General features: G+C 41.3%; 1 protein-coding gene across 2 annotated transcripts in view; it reads right to left on the bottom strand.

The window, feature by feature from the left end:
- Positions 1-19,357, bottom strand: part of AK4 (adenylate kinase 4) — a 58,484-nt gene extending 39,127 nt beyond the window's left edge. Inside the window, exons 1-2 of one of the 2 annotated variants that reach the window (XM_063427883.1) lie at positions 19,147-19,357; positions 18,028-18,214 (exon numbers count right to left, since the gene is read on the bottom strand). In XM_063427883.1, the coding sequence (XP_063283953.1) occupies positions 18,028-18,172 (145 nt within the window). In that variant the 5' untranslated portion in view covers positions 18,173-18,214; positions 19,147-19,357. The remainder of the gene's footprint in view (positions 1-18,027; positions 18,215-19,146) is intronic. The other variant, XM_063427884.1, reaches the window with a different exon arrangement.
- Positions 19,358-26,793: the final 7,436 nt, after the last annotated feature.

Genomic DNA, 26,793 nt, shown 5'->3' with positions numbered 1-26,793 from the left:
CCTCGACCACGGCTAGTATCTGGACTTTCCTCATCCTGCCTGAGAAACAACCCTCCCCGGAGGAGAACTCCGGGAACCTGATTTTTCACCCTTTGGAAGCTAAGTCAATTGTTATATTTGTGATAAGAGCTTACCTTCTCTCTAAGCATTCCTGCCATAGTCTGCTCTCAAGTTTGCCAAGCATTTCTGCTACAGCCTGCTCTCAAGTCCGTTAAGCATTCAGGCTACAGCTGCTCCCAGGCCTGCTATCTCTAACTCCAAAACGAATCACTCCTGTTACAACTTCATTTCTACTTCCTCCATTTCCTTAAAACTTGCAAACACCAATGTGCTAGATTGCATGTATATCGGAAGCTGCTTACTCCAATTAAACCAACAGCGAAGTAATTAAAGATACAGTACCTGTATTTTCCATTATTGAATACACAGTTCCTATTCTATTCTCTAAGTATCCTAATCAACAATCTAAGTCCTAAGAAATCTGCAGTTGTGCTCCATATCAACCTATGTAAACGTTACACCACCGAGAGAGGGGTCGTGGACCTAATGACGTATTCCAGCACTATAGCGTTCCTTTAAATTGTATTCGTATTATTTTTTTGATACCACTAAACAGCTAATGCTTGGTTGTTGTGGAGGTTACTAGCCAGATTTTTGGATTAAAATTACAGGACGATTTTGTAGCAGTGGAGTGTGGGACAAAAGCATGGATGGCATAATATATTATTCAGTTGCCTAGTGGGAGAAGGAAAGGGGAGTACCCAGCTTAACAGCAGGTTTCCCAACCAGAATGTGGAATGGACAGACTATACTGTAGGTGCACAGTTAGACTTTGTAGCAGATCTGATGGCATAAGTAACAGATTATATCATGAGGGTCATACACTTGGTCTATTACATATGATTAATCAGATTAACCTAACATTAAGTGTATTACAGTGACTTGGGTAGTTCCTGAATTATGACTAACTATATATATATTATAAGAAGTATAAATTCCTGCTATAACTACGTGACGGTAAATATTATGGTATGTATTCTTTGTGTGAATTTGGCATCATTTCAATTTTCTGTAACATTGTCTGAACTTGTCCCTATGTGCTAGCTGGGAGGAGATCATTGATGTGACGAGAGCAATCTCGCCACATTGCATTGGAGAAGCCTGGTTGCCCGCCTGCTGCCTTTGGACTATGGCCCTGGGAGATTGGGCCCTTTAAAAACCGTATTCGGCCCAAACAGAGTGCATGTCACTCATTCTGGCCCTTTAAATACAGTGGGGTCATTCGGTACTTGCCCTGTGTGAGCGGTGATACCCCAGATAGCTATGCCATGGAGCCCATTCATTTAATGAAAGACTATGGGAAAGACTTTAGCTCCATGGCAATTGAACTGTATGTGTGTGGTCTGAGCACCATTCAATAATGTGCGCTCAGACCTAAGCTATCTGGGGATATGTTGCATGTCTTTATTTTATGTAGTAAATGTAACCTTGTGTATTTTATTGTATTTTATGTCTATTTGCAACCATGTGCTCAATGGAGTCTGCCTCTATTCCTGGATATAATTGGATTATTTTCCCATTGTCTCCAGGAAAGAGGGCTCTGTAAACCGGTCTGAGCCAGATAGCCATGTGCCAGCCAGGGCCCAAAAGATATTTTACTAGCTTTTGAACCCCTGGTCTGATTCATGCCATTTTTTAATATGTTGTTCCCCTGAATGGATTGATTGTGAATATGTAATTTTTATGTGAATGTGATGTATGGTTTTAGAGTTATGAAAGTTGGGTAAAAAGTATGTTTTAACTGTATGTGTAATTGAGTTTCCTCTCAGGATAAGGGGAGGGAATAAGTGGGATGTAACTGATTGGTTGTTTTATACGGTCCTGTATTTGCAAAGACTGTAATAAAAACCAGGCTGGGTGTGCCAGCACCTGAGACCACTGCTTGACCCTCAACACGGAGCCTTGTCTCGTTCTTGGGGGGGATTCACTGTATGCTGATAGGGACTGATTGCCAGGAGTGTAAGCCGCTTGGGAGCTTTTCCTGTTCGTCTGCTAGCAGCTATTCGTGAGGTTCCAGTTCGGGAGTTTGGAGTGCTACCTTATTCCCTTGTATGCAGTTCGGGAGTTTGGTGCATTCACTTCTATCCAATTCGTGAGTTTTGGTGATTCTACAGTAGCTGTGCTTGTCTGTGAAGAGGGGATTATCGCCTAAATGGATTTTAACCCCTTGTCTGCTGAAACGGTCCGTTACAATTGATTATATACATCTACAGTCCATGTACACTTTATCTGTTTGTCCATATTCTATATGATTATTACGGGGAGAGCAGCCAGCAGTATTACTGAGCAGACAAGCTTTCTGATGCTTCTCACTCGGAATGTAATTTAACTTCTACAGCTTACTGTCTCAGCGTTTGGTTGACTTTATATTTTTACTTCTTCTAATGGAGTGTAATTACCCCAATATGGGGAAACTCACTCCTAGAACTTCCAGCGCCAATGGGAGGTTCCTTAAAGTCCTTCCCATCCATCCCGTAACAGGGGCTTCCAGTTTACGCTAGCCATGATTCCTCTATATAGATTGCCCAACAATTTCATTGCAGTCTTTAAAAGGAACACTATAGTCACCTAAATTACTTTAGCTAAATAAAGCAGTTTTATTGTATAGATCATTCCCCTGCAATTTCACTGCTCAATTCACTGTCATTTAGGAGTTAAATCACTTTGTTTCTGTTTATGCAGCCCTAGCCACACCCCCCCTGGCTATGATTGACAGAGCCTGCATGAAAAAAAAACTGGTTTTACTTTCAAACAGATGTAATTTACCTTAAATAATTGTATCTCAATCTCTAAATTGAACTTTAATCACATACAGGAGGCTCTTGCAGGGTCTAGCAAGCTATTAACATAGCAGGGGATAAGAAAATCTTAATTAAAACAGAACTTGCAATAAAGAAAGCCTAAATAGGGCTCTCTTTACAGGAAGTGTTTATGGAAGGCTGTGCAAGTCACATGCAGGGAGGTGTGACTTGGGTTCATAAACAAAGGGATTTAACTCCTAAATAGCAGAGGATTGAGCAGTGAGGCTGCAGGGGCATGTTCTATACACCAAAACTGCTTCATTAAGCTAAAGTTGTCCAGGTGACTATAGTGTCCCTTTAAGTTGACTTAGACCCAAGTTAGCGGGGACGTGGAACTTAAAAAGTGAACTATAACTGACTGGAAGGCTAACATCTTTGATGGCTGAGTGAGAGAAGACACTCTGTGGTGGATCTAAATGCAAGGCAGATGTTTTAGATGTACACATATTTCTTGCTAACTTATTCCTGCTGGCTATGCAAAACCTGCAAACTCTCAGTGACACATTGCAGCTCAATATCGACCAGTGGGATTAGAAAATAGAATACACAGGTTCAAATCGTGTACCCATACTGCCTGACAATCAACAATAGGTGGCAGCCTAGGGACCAGGCGTTAGACAGGGGCCCCAGAACCATGAATCTGCCAGTTGAATCCTCCCATTGCAGAGAGTATGAGATGAGTAGGTTATATCAAAGAGGAGCTACACTCATCATTTAGGATGAGTGGAACTGTTAAACCAACATCAGTCATTTGTCGGTTAGACTTGGGCACATGTAGCCATCAGCAAACATGCATAGTTGATAGCCTGACTTCCTTGGGATGAGAGAGAGCTCTGTCCAGCTTGGACAAAATGAGCACAGGAAACCCAGTATTCTTGTTCTCGGCTGCCTGATTGACAACTCTGATGGGCGGGGTTTTAACAAATTTCAGAAATTCTACGTTCTAAGCTAAGAGTAGGCACAGCTTTACAAGTTACATCACCTGGTTCCACAAACAGGGTGGAACAAAGCATTATTGCAGATGGAATCATTGAATAGCAAATGGATACACTGCTTTTTTTTTCCCAAGGTAGGCATCAGATTTGAAATGATCATCATAAGGGCAGGGTTACGTTTGTGTCACAAAAACACACATCGTCACACCGTCAGTCCATCAGAGTTGAAATTGTGGACAGCTCACATCAGACTCAACTGACCTCTTTCAACAATGATCTGTTCGGACCACTATTTTTTGGTTGATGTCTTGGATTATAAACCCTCCTAAATGCACACATCTAAAAGAAATTCGGCACCATAAGCTAACCCCTAACATCTACATAAGGCATAAGCATCTTGCTGTTCAAGCACAAACAAACTCATGCATTGATTTATGCGTGTTTGAATGCATAAATTATAGTTGTCCAGAATTAAACAGGGCAATCTGGTAATTTTATACACAGAACAACATTCTAGTGATAACAATTAATTATATAAACAGGCACAGGCCAGTGTGTTACTCCAAATAACAGCAGCCGTGTCCTCAAGGTCAATGGAATTACATTTAAAACTCAGCTACACTTTGTCCTTGTGACATACGCAAATAATTTTACCACATCAAAATGTCACAAGGAGCAGAGATCTTGGAAAGTGTGAGATGATTTCAAATGTATACACAAAGGAGTAGCTGTTTAATATTATAGGGACAGCACACAAAAAGGGAGAACTCTCAGCCAGCGAATGAGTTGAATCCATTCCTCTATTGAATATATCGGATACCTGTGTTCTCCAACTTTGAGAGACTAGGATCAGCGGGACCCAGGCAGTTAGCAAACTGTGCCAAAACAGTTTGGTGGATTAGGGACAGCTCCAAACCTGCACCCTAAGTGGGCTGTAGTAGTTTTGGTAGTTGGAGTGTCCCTTTCACAGGGTTACTCTAAGCACCATGACCTGAGCTTTAAAGTGTTTCGGTCTGAAACGCTGCACATACAGAGATTAACCCCTCTGATACTGGAGGTGTAAGTCTACCTCTGGCAACTTCCTAAAGCTGTCATCAGCCAGTCCGGAACTAGAGTTCCAGACTGGGTAATGCCAATTCTGTGTAAAAGCCGAAATAGTCTCCCTGGATCACCAGGTCACATTGGAGTCTGGCGGTAAACCAAGGAGGAGGTAGGTAAACTGAGGAGGTAAACTGATACAAAACAATGTTCTCACTTTTGAAGTGGTCTGCAATTGAATTGACCAGGCTGTCAGACTGCAAAGAGCATGTACTGTATCCTGTCCCTGGAGGTTTTAACAGGTGACCATATGATGTGCCTCCCATTATTTCAAATCGATAAAGTGGGACACTTTACTTTATGGGATGTGAGTGGCGATGTGACCAGGAGCAGGGCTTTTCTTCTTTAGACAACTTACTAATGACAATTTATGCAACTGAAATGTAATCTAGAAGAAGGGCAATGTTAAATACACAGACTAAATGCTAAACAAATTTATTCTAGTTTAAAGACACATTACTGTGAGTATTATTTCTGTGGAGCTTTGTTATAGACTAAAACACACCAATAATCTGGAGTTCCTAGAAAAGAGGGGCAGATAGATTTGGGCCCATAATAATGACTGTGCTTCCTAAATAGGGACACCTGGGAGGTATAATAAGATGGTATGAGACAGGGTTTATTACAGCCATAAAAAAACATGCTGGTTGTCATTGGGGGCAATAGAGTCTGTGTCTCTTGGCAGGCTCAGATTTCTGTGATTGCTGCTTCGTGCTAGCAGGTCATACTGACAGAGGCAGCAGCGTCCGTCTGTCAGACCCTTATACTAAAGGGACACTGTAGTCACCTGAACAACTTCAGCTTAATGATGTTGTTCAGGTGAGATCTATAGCTCCCTGCAGCCTCTCTCATGTAAACGCTGTATTTTCTGAGAAATTACACTGTTTACATTGAAAGCTAGGAACACCCCCAGTTGCAGTCACTCAGAGTGAACCAGAGGGACTTCAGAGTTGATGGAGGCATCCTGTGATTCAGTATCTCCTCCCACTGCATGCAGACACTTAACTTTCCTCATAGAGATTCATTGATTCAATTAATCTCTATGAGGAGATGCTGATTGGCCAGGGTTGTGTTTGAATCATGCTGGCTCTGTCCCTGATCTGCCTCTTTGTCAGTCTCAGCCAATCCTATGGGGAAGCACTGTGATTAGATCAGGCTTTCACATGTCAGAAGACTGCTTGTTTTTCCTGAGTCTAACAGCATGCAGATTTACAGCTTCTGGCTTGAATACAGTATGATTTTTACTATATTTATGGAGGCATGAGGGGCCCAGGGGGCTAGATGGTCGTGTTAACACTATAGTGTCAGGAATACATTTAGTTGCACTGGTGACTATAGTGTCCCTTTAAGTAGGATCTTGCACTTTAAAGGTAGGATCTGAACGTAGTTGGTTCTTGTCCTTTGGACAAAAGTTGCCAGACCTACCTTGATTGAATCTCATCTGCCACCTGTCTGCCCAGGTCCATAATTTATTGAAAGCCCTCACTATAGAGGTGATAACCCGCTAAGGCAGTATTACCGTACTTTACCTTGCTTTTGTGCCATGTGCAAAAACGGTCTTTCAGTGCCCAAGATCGTTAATAAACAGATTGCAGGGAAGTGGAACCAGGATAGAAATCTTAGGTATTTCACCTAACACTTAAATCATTTTTGAAAACTTTCCATTGACTATTATCTACACTCCATCTTTAAACCAATACTCGAATCAGGAACACAGGTTTCCATCTAAAGCAATTTCTTTCAGTTTGTACAGTAACCTTTTGTGTGGAACTGTAACAAAATCCAAGTAACTTGGATCTGCTTCCAAATCCTTATCAACAGTAAATTTCTTCAAAGTTCTAAATAGATTGCAATTAAAAGGACCCACAAAGTCACGCAAACCACTACATCTCAATGCAGTTTGGTAAATAAGACAATATTAAGCCACTAGAGGCGCTTCATCTACAACAGTCGAGTAAAACTTGTAAAACTTTGGTCATGTGACCAAGTGCAGCTCAAAAGAAAGCATTAAATTCAATGCTCTCCTATGAGAAGAATTTGACTGCATGTGCATCAGGTCCATAATGGTCTTCTGTCAGGATTATTGGAATGGACCAACTCCTGGGATGCGATGCCTCCGCGATGACGCTGCAGGAGGGGAGTCTTGGCACAGTGGAGGGGGGCACTTATTGTCAGGAGAGGGACATCATAGTGATAGTAATACAGGTTTGTATTCCTAATGCCAAAGTATTGCTTTATATTAGTTTGACTTAATCTGTCGTTTGTGAATCTGTGTTATTTCTTAAAGGGATCATATAGTGTCAGTAAAATAAAGCAGTTTACCTTGCACTATAGATTTCTGAGGTGCCCCTCCCTCGCACCCCCCATCCCTCGGCACTTACATGAATCCAGCGCCGATGTCCCTCTCTGGACTGCACTAAGTGCAAAAGGGACACAGCAATAGCTGAAGTGGTCTGGGTGCCTACAGTGTCCCTTTAATAATGACACTGTTGTTCAAAATTAATTCAGGAATATTATAGATAACTATTTGCACTGCTGAATAAAACATCTAATATCACCTTTAACTTAACGTTTTTCATGTATTGTTCTTTTTCTTTTATATATATATATATATATATATATATATATATATTATATTGCAAATGACAATCACATGCAGTTCAGTGCACACACAGAAAGGGCACACATTGCACTACAGGAAACATAGAAGCCAAGGTAAAGGTTTATTAAAGCATTGCCCAAACGATTCTATCTAGTGCTTAGTGAATTATTGGTGCAATTTCTTAAATCTGTCAGGTTTTTTTCCATCTGTTGCTTTATTCGGGTTCTAATTGTGATTTTGAACGCGCGCCATTTTAACTGTGACGCAACAGATTAATTTGTGACATTTTACATCTACCTTTTCCAACAGAAAAGTGGCCGAATTTTCCTGCCATTATAAATTCGGCAGTGGTCTGAAACGGAGATTTCTGCAAAAACTTGGAATTTACTGCAAAGGGAACTTTAATTTATCAGATCACTTTAATAATTACAATCAAACTAAGGACAGAATATAACCATTACTTTTCAGAACACTTAAATACCTTACATTATTTCTCTGCTCCTCGCTCTATGATGACTGCCAGGTGCAAATGCTGTTTTTATAAAACAATGATTGACAGGGAGCCAATATGGAAGGGCTCAACTCAGGATATAAATAAATACAGTGGTTTATTTACCTCTGTCCAGAAAAGGAAAATACAGGGAACATTCCTTCCTGGGCTGTGCACGCAACATTGCATACGTCTCAGGGCAAGATGCTTTGCACACTGATAGGCATACTGCAGCACTCCAGATATTGTGGACTATATCTCCCCGGACTATATATCCCCTTTGCCAACATTATAACTCTAAAAGGATTATGGGAGATGGAGTCCACAAGATCTGGAGTGCAGAAGGTTGCCTACCCGATACCAGCTGTATGTATTGTATTGTGGGAGCAGCACTCCGCAATATAAAACAATGCATATGCCATCAGTTTGATAGCATTGAGGTATAAACATGAATATTTAATAAAGTGTGATTTCTATGTACTGCTAGCAATAAGACTACAACAATGCATATTTGACTTTTTAATCTATTTCTTCATGTCTTTATCAAAACAGCGCACATTACAGTCACAAAACAATAGATGTTTTTGTTGTTGTGAGAAGTTATCAGCCATTAGATTCAATAAAGGAATCCACAAAGGGACCACAACAGATCTACCTTATCTAATCTACCCTGAGATGAAGCCACCAGTAGCTTTGCCGATCTAGTCTACTCCACCCCACCTAGCCATTCTCCCACCGTCGTTGGAAAATTGCTTTTCCAATGCAGGGGTATTAATGCTTTGGCTACATTAACTAAATAACGTACAACCTTTCAGTTGAGCACTCTGAGTGATGCAAAAGGATTAATGCTGGGCCTAGGGTGATCTCCCAGTCAAACACATGAGAGATGATGGTCTGGATGGGTCTCTAAAAAGAGACTAGTTTGGGGCATGACCACCATATGCAGTCATGGGAAAAATGAAAGTACGTCCTTTTGTTGGTAATTTTGCCATTGTCTTTTTCAGGGCTTTTAGGCTCTCTGCCACTGTGGAACCAGCCATTTATGGCTATGTAAGTATGTCGGGTTCCGTCAGCCCAGGCAGACTAAGCGTCCATCTTGGTTAGCTGCTAGCCACGCACCCCGCTTAGATTTGTTTTTAACATTTACGTGTCAACAAATAATTATTAAATGAAAAGAGCATTTTAAACATACTTTTATAGATATCTTAAAAGCGACTTAATGGTTTTCTAAATTGCTAAAGACATTCTTGCACGCGCTGCTGACGGATGTAAATTTCTCTTACGTGACAGATAAATTAACCGCCGGAGATTTTTACGATGACTCAGACTTTGGGAATTTGTATCAATAAGACAGAACAAGCTTGACTAGACCTGACCTATACAGATTTAATGCATTTTAGAGGCAATGTCTTAAAATATATCTAAAATGTAAATATTTGAAACAATCAAAAAATAAATAAGAAAGTCAAATTTTAAATTCCTTTAGATCAACTGGTTGCACATTTTGCAGTGAGCTTTCTACAGTTTCACTTTGTTTTCTCTGCATTTGCTAAGAATATCCCAAAAATGCAAAAAGCAAAGTTGACAGCTGAACTACAACAACCAGTAACCTTTGCTGCATTGTTTCAAAGGTCACAGGATGGCACCATGTACAGCTGTAGTAGTGTTGCAAAAAGGAAAACCATGCAGGTTTCACACAAACAAAAATTAACCAAAAACATAAAAAAAACCCTACTTAAAACAGCTTCACCAACAAACGGGGAGACTGCACCCAAAGACTCCTTGTTCTAAAATTGCGCTGTATCCATCGCGATGCAAAAACCGCCACCCCCAAGTGGTAAAGGCAACTTTAACAAATGCCTTGTTAGCCCGGTGTCATGGGGAAACCAAGAGCTGGCCACCATCGATGTGAGCAATAACAGCGGGCGGCGCGGGAGCTGTAATCCTCTTGCTGTGCTTCCTTGCGCTGAGGCATTGACTGACAGCTAGTAGAAAAGACTAATTTTAAATCGTTGTTTTTTCTCCTAATCTATACATTTGCTAGCAAAACCGCTAGCACAATGTATAGACAGAATCTTACGCTCAATTTAATGAGCATAAGTTGTTTGGGGCAAGACACGTGCCCTTTAAATTTGGGAATTTGGTTATAAATACACCACATCCACAAATTAGTGAATAGACATTAGTGACGTATGCCTGCTAGCAACTCGGCAAAAATTTCCACATCACAAACCTTGCAACGGAGAGTTACCTTCCATACAGATAAAATATTTTCCAGCCAGACTATATATATGCGCATTGTGTACAAGGGATACTATTTGCTATGGGAAGCACAGGGCAACAGCTGCAGCAGAATCAAAATACACCACGTCCTCTAAGCAGATGGAACATGTTCTTTGCCATTGGAAGTAAGAGAATAGAAGGAAACCCCAATCTGCAGGTTCATAATTATTAAAGTACACTTATTTCTTTGTTTTGTAACTTTAATGTGATATTAAATTAGAGCGGCAAAGGTTAAATAACTTAGGAAATATTACTTTACTGAGAGGGTGCTGGAGGCACGGAATAGCCTTCCGATTGACGTGGTGGAAATTAACGCAGTGAGGGAGTTTAACCCCTTAAGGACACATGACATGTGAGACACGTCATGATCCCCTTTTATTCCAGAAGTTTGGTCCTTAAGGGGTTAAGTACCCTGGTTTAAAGATATATTTAGAAGCATGTCTTGGCCAGTGGCGGAACTACCGCGGTTGCATGGTTCGCAGCTGCGACCGGGCCTGGCCGCCCTGCAACAGCAGTATGTAATTTGACACAGGCCTGCACGGTACAACACATTCAGGGGCCCATGCTGTTAGAGCCACACAATGGCAATGAATTTCCAGGGGACACTGTCAGTGCCGCGCTTTAACAGCACGACCGGGCCCCCGTGTGATGATGTCAGAGTTGGGAGGAAGTGACTGCCCTAGTCACTTCCTCCCAGCAATCATAAAGAGCTGCGCGGGAGGAGGAAGAGGTGAGAGAGTCAGAGTGTGAACTCTTGACTCCCATCAGCTGTAGCCAGCCACTGGACCCCACGGTCCAGTCACCCTCCTGCACCTAAAAGGTAGGAAACAGGAGGGTGACTAAAACATTTTGCATGTGTGTGTTTGTGTATGTATGACTGTGTGTATGTATGTATGCGTGTCTCTGTATGTATGTGTGTCTATATGTGTATCTGTATATCTGCATGTCTGTATGTCAGAATTTGCTGGCGCTATATAAATAATAAAATAATAATAATATACATACACCTTGTGTCAGACATTGTTGGAAACTGACAGCTAGTCTCGATGGTCTTCCCTGTTTCTGTGCATGGAGGGAAGCAGGAAAGACCATATGTTGAGGGATCCAGTACTATAGTATTTATTTATTTATTTATTTATTTATAAAATATTTTACCAGGAAAGATACATTGAGATTTCTCTCGTTTCCAAGTATGTCCTGGGTCCACAAATCATTGCATTGTTACAGTTAGTGTACAATAAAATACAAAATATACAATATATACAACATTTAACATAGAACAGGTAGGAAATATATAATCAACTATGACAGGTACATCCTGTTTTGAGGTATGTAGAGAAGGATCTCTTAAAGGACTTTAAGCTTAGGGAAGATTTTAATTTATAAACTTCAGTTTATAAATCAAAGAAAGGGATGCGTTTTTCTCTCTTATTTTACATATACTTCTTTTTCTAAATCTATTTCTTTTCAAAAGAAAGGAGTATTATTTTAAAAATAGTTTTGATGTGACAGCTGTCCTTTACCATTACGGACAGTACCATATTGTAGAGATGAACATATGTATCTGTGGGCATCTGAGGGAATACTACCTCGCATATTTCTAACTCAAAGCATTAATGCAAAAGTTTGCTTTGTGACATAAACTAATGTAAATGTACTAGTCTAGTGGATTAAATCTGTCCTTAAAGCAGAAAAAGGGCCCAAAAACTGCAGCTCCCGTGATTAAGTCAAAGAAAGATCAAATCCAAAAAGGCAGAAGTTAAAGGAACTGTTACAACAAAGACGGAGGATTAGGGACCAATGATTCAAAGGCCGAAGCTTGAGAACCCGTTCCCTACTGGCAGAGGCTTGGCCTATTTCTCAAAGACTAAACCTTCATTATTCAAAGACACAAACTCAAGGACAGTTTATTTAAAGACAGAGGAACAAGGACTGAAACAGCTCCAGTGAAGCACCAGCTCGTGGACAGATGAAGAAAGTGATATTCATGTTCGAAAAAATTGGGCAAACAGCCAGTAGGTCTTGAGTCAGTAAATGGACAGCCAGGAGAAGATATGCTTCTAAAGAGGATGAAAAAAGTGCAATAACCCGAGTGTTGAACAGACAGCGGATCCAGTAGGTTCAAGTTAATTTCATCCGTTTCTATCCACAATATGACAGCTTCCAGTGGTGCAAGGGATGTCTAATTATTAAAAAGGAGGGACTGAACGTCTGTAATTATGTGCAAGTGGGTTCTGACATTGATTCACCACTGGGAAGACACCAACCTACTATTCGGGCATGCAGGAATTTGGGTTTCCTCATGATTCGATGTGGTTAAAGGGACACTAGGCACCCAGACCACTTAAGCTCATTGAAGTGGTCTGGGTGCTGTGGCTCTTTTGCACTTAGTACTGCAAGAGTCTATGGTGCCAGGAAACCGGGTTTGTTTTCCTGGCACTATAGGATCCATTTAACCCCGTCAGCCAAGCGGGGTGGGGAGGGTGGAGGGAAGCCTATTAACCCTATCGTGCCCGGAAACGTCTTTGTTTTCCTGGCACCTTCGGATCCTTTTGAACTTTGGAATAAAGGGCAGATGAAAGAAGTCTCCGTGCAGTTTCTAATTAAATAGTGCTTCTTTCGCAGGAGCCTTCACACTGCGAGACTGCTCTTCGTATGCATGTTTATACAGCTGCGCAGCCTGCAGTGCACGCAGTATTCTTGGTAGATGCATAAGGAACCACCATGCAACCAAGTAAATGTAGCATTCATTCCCATATAATAAACACACTAGAAAGTCTATCATTGAAAGAAGTCAGAATCTACCAGGCACTCTTTTAAATAATGGACACCTTGAATGAGGCACCCAAAGGTTCCATTCTCCTAATGTCAATGTGAACTAGGTGTCCGATTTTTAAAATGTGTTTTGTTATTTTTCCCCTGGGGAAGAGTAAAGGATTTATTTGTGGTGTATCCTACAACAGAAGGAACGTCTATTTAAAATCGACACTATAAGCACCAAAACAACTTAATGAAGTAGTTTCAGGGTATAGATCGTACTCATGCAGTCTAACTGCCCAGTTTTCTGCAATTTCCTCGTAATTTTTTTTGTTTATACAGACCTAGCCACACCTCCCTTGTCTGTGACTTATACAGCCTTCCTACATACTTCCTGTATAGAGACATCTAATATTAAACTTCCTTCATTGCAAAGTCTGTTTAATTAGGAATTTCTTATCTATATGAATTGCCTGGTAGATTTTGCAGGTGCCCCCTTGGCAGGGGAAGTGTGGCGATGGCTTTATAAATAGAAACAAAAGTGATCTTAACTCCTAAATGGCAGAGAATTGGGCAGTGATATTGCAGGGGTATGATTTATATACCAAAACTGCTTCAGTTTAAGTTGTTTTGGTGCTTAGAGTGTCCCGTTAAGAACGCACAGAGTACCTTCAACAACCATAACAACATAACAGGATCATTCGCTAAATGAGGATTGTCAAGAATAGACACTAGAATTTCCAATATTTGCGCACAAGCGTAACCATTACTTAGTTCTATTTAAAACAGTCCCAAAGGTTAGGCATGAGCATCAACACATGTAGGACCATAGCTCCCTTGACTGCAAAATAATACACAGCCGAAACAAATCTTTTTATTTACCACTCTTGTAACGATATGGAGGATTTAAAGGAACACTATAGTCACCAGAACAACTATAGCTTAGAAACATAGAATGTGACGGCAGATAAGAACCATTCGGCCCATCTAGTCTGCCCAGTTTTCTAAATACTTTCATTAGTCCCTGGCATTATCTTATAGTTAGGATAGCCTTATGCCTATCCCACGCATGCTTAAACTCCTTTACTGTGTTAACCTCTACCACTTCAGATGGAAGGCTCTTCCATGCATCCACTACCCTCTCAGTAAAGTAATACTTCCTGGTATTATTTTTAAACCTTTGCCCCTCTAATTTAAGACTATGTCCTCTTGTTGTGGTAGTTTTTCTTCTTTTAAATATAGTCTCCTCCTTTACTGTGTTGATTCCCTTTATGTATTTAAATGTTTCTATCATATCCCCCCTGTCTCGTCTTTCCTCCAAGCTATACATGTTAAGATCCTTTAACCTTTCCTGGTAAGTTTTATCCTGCAATCCATGAACCAGTTTAGTAGCCCTTCTTTGAACTCTCTCTAAGGTATCAATATCCTTCTGAAGATATGGTCTCCAGTACTGCATACAATACTCCAGTGAGGTCTCACCAGTGTTCTGTACAATGGCATGAGCACTTCCCTCTTTCTACTGCTAATACCTCTCCCTATACAACCAAGCATTCTGCTAGCATTTCCTGCTGCTCTATTACATCGTCTGCCTACCTTTAAGTCATCAGAAATAATCACCCCTAAATCCCTTTCCTCAGATGTTGAGATTAGAAGTCTATCAAATATTCTGTACTCTGCCCTTGGGTTTTTACGTCCAAGATGCATTATCTTGCACTTATCCACATTAAATGTCAGTTGCCACAACTCTGACCATTTTTCTAGGTTACCTAAATCATTAGCCATTTGGCTTATCCCTCCTGGAACATCAACCCTGTTACATATCTTAGTAACATCCGCAAAAAGACACACCTTATACTGATTGGTGCAGCATGTGCAAAAGCCTTTCAATGCTTTCCTATGGGTAAGAATTAGATTGGATGAGATCATCACGATTGATGATCTCAGCCATGGAGACAGAGCCAGGGACCTAAATAGTTAAACACTATAGTGTCAGGAATACATGTTTGTGTTCCTGACACTGTAGTGTTCCTTTAAAATACCCGAAGCACAATGCAGAAATATTCCACTCTGCTATTGTCTCTTACTATGCATTTGGCATCAGGCCAGGGTAAACCAGTCTCTCATTCAGCCACAGGGAGTGAGGAAGATTGGTATCTGTTGTGTAAACACAATGATTATAAAAAATTAAAATGGATGTATGCACATAAAAGCACTCCGAGTGTACAAAACAAATGCCATTTGCCTATATGGAATGCATTGCTTATTAATGAAGACATTTTATCATTAGATGGTATTGTAGTTGGTTTAAGGACAAATCATTATGATATAAGGGACAATCCTTGGTCTTTAAAGTGTTAACCATATTTTAAAGGGACAGCATTAGCCAAAAATACCATCATATAATAATTCATTTAAATACACTATAAAGCAAATACTTTCATTAGAATATTCCCAGTGTCTAATACAGCTTAATTGCATTGGGGAAGGCAATGTTGAATTTGATGAGTATGTACCAACCAGTGGGAACAAACTTAAAACAGCATATGGAGCCAAAAACCTGGAGATTAAAGGGACACTACAGACCCCTAAAGCAGTTTAGCTCGCTGAATTCTTTTTTTTTTTTCTTCATTTTACAAAAAGCGCAGCTTTGTAAGTTAACCTTGCTATAACCCTCCCCACTTGGCTGTCAATCAGACAGCAGGTCCTGTTACTTCCTGGTTTATTTATCTCAAATGCAGCGAAACCCAGGAGGCATCAATTTTCCAGATACACTGAAAAGAGTTCTCTTTGAGCTGCATTGGGAAGTCTGTGATTGGACAGACATAGAAAGTCTGGGCTGTGTAAGTAGGGGTGTGCTTGCAAAACCTGCAGACAAGACCTGCGTCTGTTGCAAGAGAGAATATATATATATATATATATACGGTATATATATATATATATATATATATACACACACACACACACACACACACACACACACACACACATATATACATACGCATAATTAAATGAATGCATGTTTTCATTGGTAGTATACTATTAAACAGTGAATTCCATTTTATTTTTGTATTTGGGCAGTGGAGTGTCCCTTTAAAAAACGCTAATTATATATTTTATCAGTGTATAACCTTTTTAGTAACAGATTCACAGTTACTATAGGTTAGAATAATGCAATGCACAGTGCTCCAACACCCGAAACGTTAAGAGGCAGCGTTTCACCTCCCATGTTAAACAATTATTATTGCTGTTCTTGAAATCCCTCACCACCAAACAAGCTGTTCATTCAAATCACTTAAATCCTCTTTACTGTGTTTTCTTTCCTCTTACTAAATTAACCCTGCCAGTGCTGTCCATGTCACTGACAGACGATTAGCAGAGAATAACGTAACCTAGTAGGCTTCAAACCCCGCAACATAAATCTGCCAATAACTAAACTTAATGCATTCTAACATTTTACACAAAGGGAGAAAAATACTACCTTTCTGGGAAGGAGTCTTCAACTGACCATGAGAAAACCCCAGGATTTGAAGGGTATAAATGAACCACCGGTAGAAAACTAAGAATCCTGGTGAAAAGGATCTTTGAAAAGTGAAGCAGTTACCATGGAAACCAACAGAATGTTCACTTTTCCAATATTACCTAGACTTGCTCTTGACCAAAAAGAATCTTACATATTAAATTAATTCTTGGCATTACCCACCTATTGTTCCTTGAATATGCATTGTTTTCCAGTTCATAATAGGTCAATTTAAGACTTGGTATGTTTCATTTATAAAGCACCGTTATGTACTAGGGAGCTATACAAGGGGTTAAATAAATACACTGGATTTAGGTCAATGCAGATGATGCCGATGGAGATTTGTTTGTCTCTAAATATATTTATTTTTATGTGTATTTATATGTTGATCTGTCTGAGGTTTCAGCGTGTGGTTTATCTCGCTGTTCTAGCCTGTTCCTTATTGTACAAACAACCTCGAATAAACTCCTTGCAAAACCTTCACTTGTTGAGTTATCTTCCCTTGGGTATTTACGCCCACTGTGTGTAGCTCAGCGCCCCGTTCCAGCTACCAATTATTCTGTGCCCAACGTGGTAAAACAGGCAGCTAAAAATGCCCAATACCCTACAACCAAGGTTAGAAGTACAGTATTTATCTTGTTAGTTAAGGCAAGTCATATTATTACCAAACACCGCAAACATTGAAAAATAGTAAATATTGGCAGTAATAATATAATATAACCCAAGAACCATAATCAAAGTATTACGGTTTGTTTAGAAAGCTTAATCTGGAAAAATCTATCAATCAAGAGCTCCAACATATTCTGGAGTGCAGTACTACCCTCCTGTGAGCACCAACATATTCTAGAGCGCAGTATTACTTACTCATGATCAACACAATATATTCTGGAGTACTGTACTACTCACTTGTGAGCACTAAAATATTCAGGAGCTCTGTACCGTTCCCTAGTGAGCGACAACATACTCTGAAGCCCTGTACTACTCACTAGTGATGGCTAAATATGACTTTATGGGCATTAAAATATTTTTGGGACTGGTCGAGTCAATAATATATTTATTGGTGCGTATGGACACAACAGGCCATATTAACTTGGTCAGCTAAAATATACTATAGAGGATTCAATTGTAAGTTAAAAAAATTCACGCCCCACCTGCGAGGTACCATACAGACTCCAGTACCAGTGCAGAACAAACTATCGTATGCATCAAATATTTATTGTTCTAAAGAGCTCTGCTCTATCAAACCATAACAGACGTATAAACTGATTAAATATGCTAAATGCAGCACTGGCTTCCTAAAAATAATTCAGTAAGTTAATAAAATATACATGTCGTCCATTTTTGATTTTGGCAAATTGCACATATTTATTTTTTAATTTTTTGTTTTGTTTTATTTTTACAGGAGGCAGGCCACGCATTGTCAGGAGTCAGGGCACAGTTTGTAGGGTGGGTAAGGAACATGCTTTAAAAAAAAAAGATCTTACCAGTGTTTGATCGGATATTTTGTCTCAAGAAGACACCGCTGGAGAGATGCAGAAGCCCAAAGTTTTTGGCAATCCTCTGGCAAACCGTCCCTTTGCCAGATCCTGGGGGACCAAGAATGACAGCTCGCAAAAGTTTGGAAGCCATGGAGGTGAACACAAGCCTAAAAAACTGAGCTGTTTTAAGGATCTGAAAAGCAACCAATAGGGAGTAGCATTTGGTTACAGCCTCTTACAGTGTTCCAGCCCATTTTAGTATGCCAAGAAAAGGTTTAATGAGATTAACCACTTGAGGTCCCCAATAAAATTTATATTTAACCATTTGAGAGTGAGATGAATAAGCAACGTCGCCAAGATCAGCAGAGCTCACCAATTAAAATCCACAAATAATAAAAATGTAAAATTAAATAAAGTAATATGTGTGATTGATAGAATTTAAAAATATGCACTTAGCTCTTACAGGATTTTAAACATTCTTGCGAAATATAAAAATCGTTGGCTATATTTTATTTTTATTTAACATATGAATTGCCACGGTCAGATTTGAACTAATTTGGTGTATAGACTATCTTTCATACTTCAATTCTGACTCTGTCATTGGTGGACTGGGCATCGATGGTATTTAACCCAATAATGGACCTTAACTGAGGCATTTCATCTTTAAATATATTGAAGATCCAACAAGTAGCGGTAAAACTGGCACCGTAGGGGTTACCGAATCCTGCAATTAAACAAACTATAATGATGTTTAGTTTTTTTTTTTGTTTTTTTTTAAAGAATATTAGGTAATTAATAATGCTTTGTTTGCTGTAACAGCAACACATGTAACAGGTAAACATAAAATAAAACACGGTCACAAGCTACAACAGATCTAGTATTCCTGTCAAAACAAGAATAAATGGCATATTTTAATATATTTCTGTGTTGCACTTTTTCTTGTTAAATTGTTTTCTTTGTAGTTATTTATTCTGATGTTGCTACAGGTTTAACCCCCTGAGTGCCACACAGTTGCAATGCAATGCTCTCCTGTCTGGTACTCAAAGGGTTAAGATAAGACCTCATACCATTTGTGGATTATTATTATTTTTTTAATATTTTTTTTTTAGGAAGTCCCCAACTTACCTCCTCCTGGTCCTCAATAGCTGTGTGAAATGCTCATGGTCCTGCACATGTACCCCAGTCCAGTTTGGGAGCCTCCCCCAGAGCTGTGCCTTTAAGGGAGAGAGGTGTCTGAGAGCTCAGGAGGAGAGGGGGAGCCCAGCAGCCCTAAACCCTGCGATTCGACGGTGAGCACAGCTAGCTCCCTCTCACATCAACAGCAAAGAATGCTGTTCAATCGTTTAGGGCAGGGAGTTTAAAGGCATGCCGGGAAATGTAGTCTTACAGACAACAGGCCAACCTGCCTTTAGCATTGCAAAGGACTACAACTCCCAGAAACACATCTCATCCATCTGCCTCTCAACAGCTGTAACTGAGATAAAACGGGATATTTTTGGCAGTCCAGCTGCTGTGGCATGAAACTCCCATCAGTCTAAGTCAGCCACTTGTCTTTTATTCAAGTCCCAGGGTCTGCCTTTTATTTCCTGAAACTCCTTGCAGGATACATACACACTAACACAGATTGTTTATTATTAGAACAATCTTGATTCCTGACTGTGATGGGAGTTGAAGTCCAGACATCCATAGCAGTTACTCTGCCTGGAATCATTGTTAGAGACATACCCTATAGCTGCTGCAATGAAATGCTGTTTTATAGAGACGAAGAAGAAACCAGATCTCAGGCAATGAGATGAGGGTTTATTTGTTTACTCTCATGGTTCTGGAGAAAACAAAATAAAGTGAAGCAGTATAACTGGGGCACACAGATAAAATGTACAAAGGGATCTGTTGGATAAATTGGAAATTGTGGAGAATTTACACGGGAATTGGGCCAAATAAATGAGCTGACAAACATTCATTTTGTTCTCTAATTTGACTATTTCGGCTTAACATTTGCTCAACAATACTTTACAGTTCTTGGCTAGCAAATGAAATTTGCAAAGCCGCCTATTATGTCAGTGGTCCTATTTTGCCTAAAACTGTTTGCCCCCTTACTTGGATCCCCGCCGGGCTACTATGCTCCCTGGTGGTCCAGTGAATGGCGTCCGGCGCCTGCAGAGCCACATTCATCACCATTAATTGGCTGAGAGCATCAGCTGACCGTGACTTACATTCTGTGCAACGAAAGTTGCCCAGAAATGACATTAGCCAGCCTGGAACTCTGACGGAGGTGGAGGTAAAACTCTGTATGTGCAGCGTATCAAAGTCAAATGTTGCTCATTCAGGCTCCAGGCACAATGACCACTGAAATGATCATGTTTTTTTTTTTTGAGTACTCCTTTAAATTTGAAATTAATTTTGAATTCACTTAGAATTTTCACTTTCGTAAATAATCCTAATGGTGTCTTTCTCAAGCCAACACTTACAAACAGACTTGCCGGGAACGTTCTGCAAGTCCGCGAGGTTGGGCAGTGAAAATGGGCGGGCGTATCCGTGATACAATTAGCATCACTGATTATATGTCCGGGGTCATCTCATCCCAGCTGATGCATACCAGGATAATAAGTTTCCCGGCAGATATTAAATTTCCTGTTTGTGTTTAATCATTCTTGCGCTTGCCACAGTCCCCCCAGGGCTGGGAGACACTCAGGGGGTAGTGCAGGCAGGGGAAGGCCTGTACCGGTGTACTGGGATATTACCTGGGGTATTACATTACAGTTTGTAGGGCTATGGTGTGTACTTATGGTGTAGTGGTATTTGCAAGTAGCTGCAGAGAGATTGGTGTCAATGGAGTCACAGTAGTCGATCACTCAGGCAGGCCAAGATCTTTGAGAATACTCTGCCATACTGTACAAATCATCAGTCTCCATCTGTCAAACACATATATTGTTTGTACAGTGTGAGTAGGACCAGCCTCATAGAGATCAATGGGTTTCGTGTGCAAAAAAAAGGCAATTTTCTTACATGTGCCCCTCCAAGGCCAATAATTGACAGCCCTCCCCTGACTGTATGTCACACTATGAAACTGAGCGATTTGATGAGTCTGTACAAAATACCAAGAAATTAAGTGTGGAGGGAAATAGGGACATGGGGTAAAGGGGACAAATGGGAAGTAGAGGTCCAATCACTAGAGATAAAAGCAGGGGGGAAAGAGATATACCGGTACCCTAATATACACAAAAAAGGAAGGCACAATAAGGTAGATCTTCAGGCTTATTTTTGTAGCTTTTTGGCAAAGTAATTTGTTCTATTTCATATTTAAAAAAAAAAAGATAATTATATGGTTAATCAATTGAATTATACAGTGTGTTCAGCACATTCCACTAACACACATTGAGTAAATAATTACTGTACTGATAAACTCAATGTGTTTTTGCGTCTGGCGTCTCCTAGTGGCCCATACTGAATGTGCTGAATGGAAAAAAAAAAGCTAAATTGATCAAGGGAATCTGTTACTTCTCTCCAAAATGACACCTCTGAATAAAGCCATAAAAATCACCTATAACTTCGCTTTTTTTGTGTGAGACTCTATTTTCTTTTAGATGCATATTAAAGGTTTAGCAAATAGCATCACAATCCAGGACACATATTCCATTGAGTTGAACATGGAGGCACTATATACAGTTCTGTGGATATCTACTTTTCAATTTCTTTTTCAAACATCACAAAAACTTTTAGTAAATACGATAACTCACCGGGGGGGGGAGGCGGATCCTAGCTGTGAGCCAGAGCAGTCGCACTTTATTTGAGCTCCTGAACCACAAACCTAAATAAGCTGTTTTTAGGTGGGATTCTGCAACTACCTCGGCTGAAATGACCTACCCGGCCAGAGGCACCATGGGCCGCAAACACACAAAAAACAAAGGCCGATAAAAGTCCACCAGGATGGAACATAGGTGAACTGTTCCGAAGATCACAGAATGCCACATAGGAAAGCATGGCATCCCTTGGAGAAGGATCCTCATACTCCTCTGAGGACTTTTCCTTCGATCCAGGAGAGGGGGCCTTCATAAATAAAAAGACGGAAACTAACCCTCTGGCAACAGAGGACCGGGAACCGGTCACTGCAGCTCAACTTCGCGCAATGCTTGCTGAGCTCTGCACAAACATAGCGGGGGACATGGCCCGCTTCCAGCCGTGGAAGGAGCAGCAACTCAGATCACTCAACTTGAAGCCGCACACAGCCTTCATGATACTAGTATTACGGCTGTTGAACGTGGAATAGAGTAACTGCAGCGGCGACATCAACAGGTTGACAATAAAATAGATGCCTTGGAGGATCACAGACGGCGGTACGATCTGAAGATCAGGGGAATTCTGGAGTCAGTGGCTACGGAGGACTTACCTAATTTTATTCGGAGATTTCTTGCTGCTTTTCTCCCGCCTAAACACGCCAAAGCAGTTAAATTAGACAGCATTTTTCGCCTACCAAAACCGGCAGGCGCACCATCCTCAGCAACGCCAGACCTAATCCTCAGGCTCCAGTCCGTGCAGTACAAGGCACTACTTCAGGTGGCGGTACGAAGAAAAACACAGATTTTATTTTAGGTAGCCTCGCTATTGATCTTCCCGGATCTCACCAGAAACACACTATCCTGGCATCGGTCCCTGAGACCCCTACTGCAACAACTACGGGATAGAGACATTCCTTACCGTTAGGGTTTACCACGAGCACTCCTGTACACCATCCAGGGTACAACCCATAGAGCCGTAACATACCAGGCACTGGAAGAACACATGAGCAAACTGGGCCTATTGCAGGTGGTGAAGACCAGCGAAGATCCCAGAATTTGCACCTCAATCAACGCGACCCCCTCCCCAACCCACCAGCACTGTGACCTATCTGTAAACGGAGACTTGCGGGGATTTTCTTATCCCCTGCTATGTTAATAGCTAGCTAGACCCTGCAAGAGCCTCCTGTATGTGATTAAAGTTCAATTTAGAGATTGAGATACAATTATTTAAGGTAAATTACATCTGTTTGAAAGTGAAACCAGTTTTTTTTTCGTGCAGGCTCTGTCAATCATAGCCAGGGGAGGTGTGGCTAGGGCTGCATAAACAGAAACAAAGTGATTTAACTCCTAAATGACAGTGAATTGAGCAGTGAAATTGCAGGGGAATGATCTATACACTAAAAATGCTTTATATAGCTAAAGTAATTTAGGTGACAATAGTGTGCCTTAAATATCTCTCATGTTGTTATAACTGTTATGGTTTTATTTCTCTTTTATTTTACATTTTGATTAACTCGCCTCTTGGTACTTAACCTTTATCACACCTCTACGACCTAAATGATCAAGACGCTCTGGGGACACTTCACAGAAGTAAACTTCACTCATATCAGTCGCCTGCTCCTGCGGGCATTTGGCTTGGTTGGCTTACAGCCAAGATATAATTGCACTATTAGAGGCACTACGCTACCCCCCTCCTATCTAGAAACGCGGAGCAGGCAGCCACCACTAATCCTACAATACGGGAGGTCCAACTCCTTGGGGAGGTCTACTCACACTAGAGCTCCCGCTTGTAGCACATTCTACCCAAGCCCAGGGGGCACACACTTTTTGTGAATGTATTATGGAACTTCTCTTAACATTATAATAATAAAAACTAATTCCATATTGTTCTCAAACCAAGCACGCACCAAACTCTCTGTTGTACACATGCAAGTCTAATGTGATGACAACAACTTTCTATTGCCTATATCTGTGATGAATTGTTCTCTTGATGTAACCCCAAGTTGAATGACACAAAATAAATAATAATAAAAAAAAACGATAACTCACCATGGGCGGCCAATGCTAAACTGAGGACATCTCTTGCTGCCCAAGCTAACATCCCCTATTAGACCAGAGGACCGGCTGGATACGGAGAAGGGGCAGCATGATAAAACTACGGTTTTAGGGGGCGGAGCCTGACAGCCAAACGAAGCGGTCGCACAGCAGTGGAGCTCCTGGCTCAAAAACCCGAAAACGAATGAAAACTATTGAAATTACCCACACACAGACGGTTTCCCAGCTTCAGCAACGGAGGTAGGCGATGGCGAGACCACTATCTCGCTCCACTGAGCAGCGATGGCGACTCCATCCAGAAAACGGACCCGAGGCCTGCATGCGGCCTATGCGAGCGGCGTGGGGGAGGCAGCCGATCCCCCAGCCGACTGGTACCGGCTGCGCCGGAGGCTTACTCAAAGCATCTTCTCCCCCCCCCCCTGCCGGTGGGGGTCATCCCGGCAATCACAACCACCACAGCCCTGCTGCCCCCCCCCCCTCCGGACCGGCAGGGGATATCCCGGTCCTCACTGGGGATGATTACCCCCACAATACAGCTTGGAATCCAGCAGACTCGGATTGTCCATGGGACTGCCGCTGTGGGAGTACCCCAGCAACACGGAGAGAGCAGAGGAAAACTGCCCGATAGTCAAGCCGGCCACGTTGATTTGCATCACGGCTGGAAGCTATCTTCACGGCATTCTGGCGCAAATTAGAAAAGCGCATGCAACGAAATGTTGCTACACGCCAGGGCCCCCGGCCACAGCGGCACCCACGTGGAGGCTGCAAAATGGCCGCAGCGAAACCACAGCGGAGCACACAGGGCCAACAACACCGCCTATCTCTGCACCACAGACCGCAGACATCCACAACCGTTGGGAGCGACAGGCCTCCTCATGGGCAGAAGGACTCTCAAGACAGAAGCCTGACTCGCCGTCCTCACACCCGGAGAGGTCCCAGGAGAGCAAGGCTCTGGCGGGCCCACGGTTCCATCACACATGCTCAGGTAGTGGGAAGATTGGGAACACAGCGAAAGGCGGTCAGCCGCGGCGTGCAGCGAGAAGGCTTCAAGACGCAGCGCCAAGCATTCAGAGCCCGGCGCGGTCTCCCCTCCCATAGAGCTGCGGACGAACACAAGCACCCACCACCTACCAGCCTCCCACCTCTAGGCATCGGCTGACCTACCTGATTCATGGTCCACCCTGAAGCAGTAAGCTTTGGACGAGTGATTGCTGCACTGAATTCTGCGGCAGAATAGCTGATCCTGTGCAGCCCTTACAGAACACAATGCCCCGATGATCTGCTTTTGGTACAATCATAAGTAGTTATGGTAGGGTGTGGAACTTGGTACAATCATAGACTAAATCTGCTTTCTTCTTCCCTTAGGCTACTATAGACCACATACCAGATGTTATACCATGCAATGATGCTTACCTATAGTTCTTGTGCAGACACACACTGATTAGACCAAGCTACCATACAACTAACCAATATGTTAAAGAAACATGCCCAACAACTTAAGCTTGTACTAAAATGTATCTCCAAAGCATGAACCTCACTACTAGATTAAGCCTGTTTCCCTTAAGCATCTGAACCTATAGTTTAAATTTGTACCTTTTACTTTGAAATAACCTATCCAGTTCTAGCTTGTTATTAATATAAAATTGTGCATGAATATTCGTTCACCCCTTTGTACTGCATACTGATGTGCCTGAGGAATGCCGTTGGGGTACCTCAAGCGTGTTGTAACTTCTATATGCACTGCAAAAATACAATAATAAAAAAATAAAAATAAACTACGGTTTTAAACCATTCTAAATCATTAAACAGTTTGAACCCTTTACAGTGAAGTAAGACACAATTCATTGAGATGAAGTAGTTATGGGGTGGAGTGTTAATAAATGCTTTATTTTTTTTAATAAAATAATTTTATTAACAATATTTTGCTCGTCTCAGAATTTCACAACTGATTACTTTTTTTTTACGATTTTAGAAGCTCCTCTCTACAAAGGTGACAAGCATTAGCTCAAAACATTCTGAGAAGGGCATGCCAAAATCCCTTTTAGTTGTGAAAGAGGGGTCTCAGTACAAGCTTACTTTGGCATCACAGTTGTTCCTGCAAAACATTGGCCTTACCTTCATCTTCTACATATTCACCTAGGGCTACCCAAATATATTGCCTTGTTTCTGTCCTCAACCAGTGGGCTGAATTATATGAACTGTAAATTTTTCTTTGTCTATGAGTCTTTTAGGAATTATAGTTACAAAGTACTAAAGCAATTTAGTTTTTTGTGTTTCGTTTTCTTCGATCTATTCCTCCTTCCATGTGCCCCCACCATGCTGTTCGCCAGTCGGTAAACACCTGCTACAGCCAGAATAGGCTAATTAATGCTTTGCCAGCATTATGGGTGTAAGAGCATTATGGGGGATGTAGTCCACAACATCAGGAGTTCCGAATGTTGCCACCCCAGGACTAGACCAAAAAAAACCCAACTCTTACTGAAATTAGTGTAGACTAGGTAAGGCACAGGCAACCTTCGGAACTCCGGATGTTTTGCACTACACCTCCCATGATGCTTTGCCAGCATTATGAGTGTAAGAGAATTATGGGGAATGTAGTCCACGACATCTGGAGTGCCGAAGGTTGCCTATCCCTGCAATAGGTGTTGGACCTAGTCTACATTAATTTCAGTAAGAGTTGTTTTATTTGTCTAGTCCTGGGGTAGGCAACATTCAGAACTTCAGATGTTGTGAGCTACATCTCACATAATGATCTTACAGCCATAATACTGGCAAAGCATCATGGGAGATATAGTTCACAACATCTGGATTGTCTACGGTTGCCTACCACGTATCTACATTCTCTGGAACCTATAGTGCAATTCATTGTGGCAAGATTGAAAGCAATAAGGTCTATACCTATCAATGCTTCTGGTGTCTCTTTCTTTGCTAGTGCGTTAAC

Source organism: Pelobates fuscus, chromosome 7 (assembly GCF_036172605.1).
Source record: "Pelobates fuscus isolate aPelFus1 chromosome 7, aPelFus1.pri, whole genome shotgun sequence".
Taxonomy (NCBI): Eukaryota; Metazoa; Chordata; class Amphibia; order Anura; family Pelobatidae; genus Pelobates; species Pelobates fuscus.
Note: the sequence above shows the minus strand (reverse complement) of the source record. Positions and strands in the feature narration are given on the sequence as shown.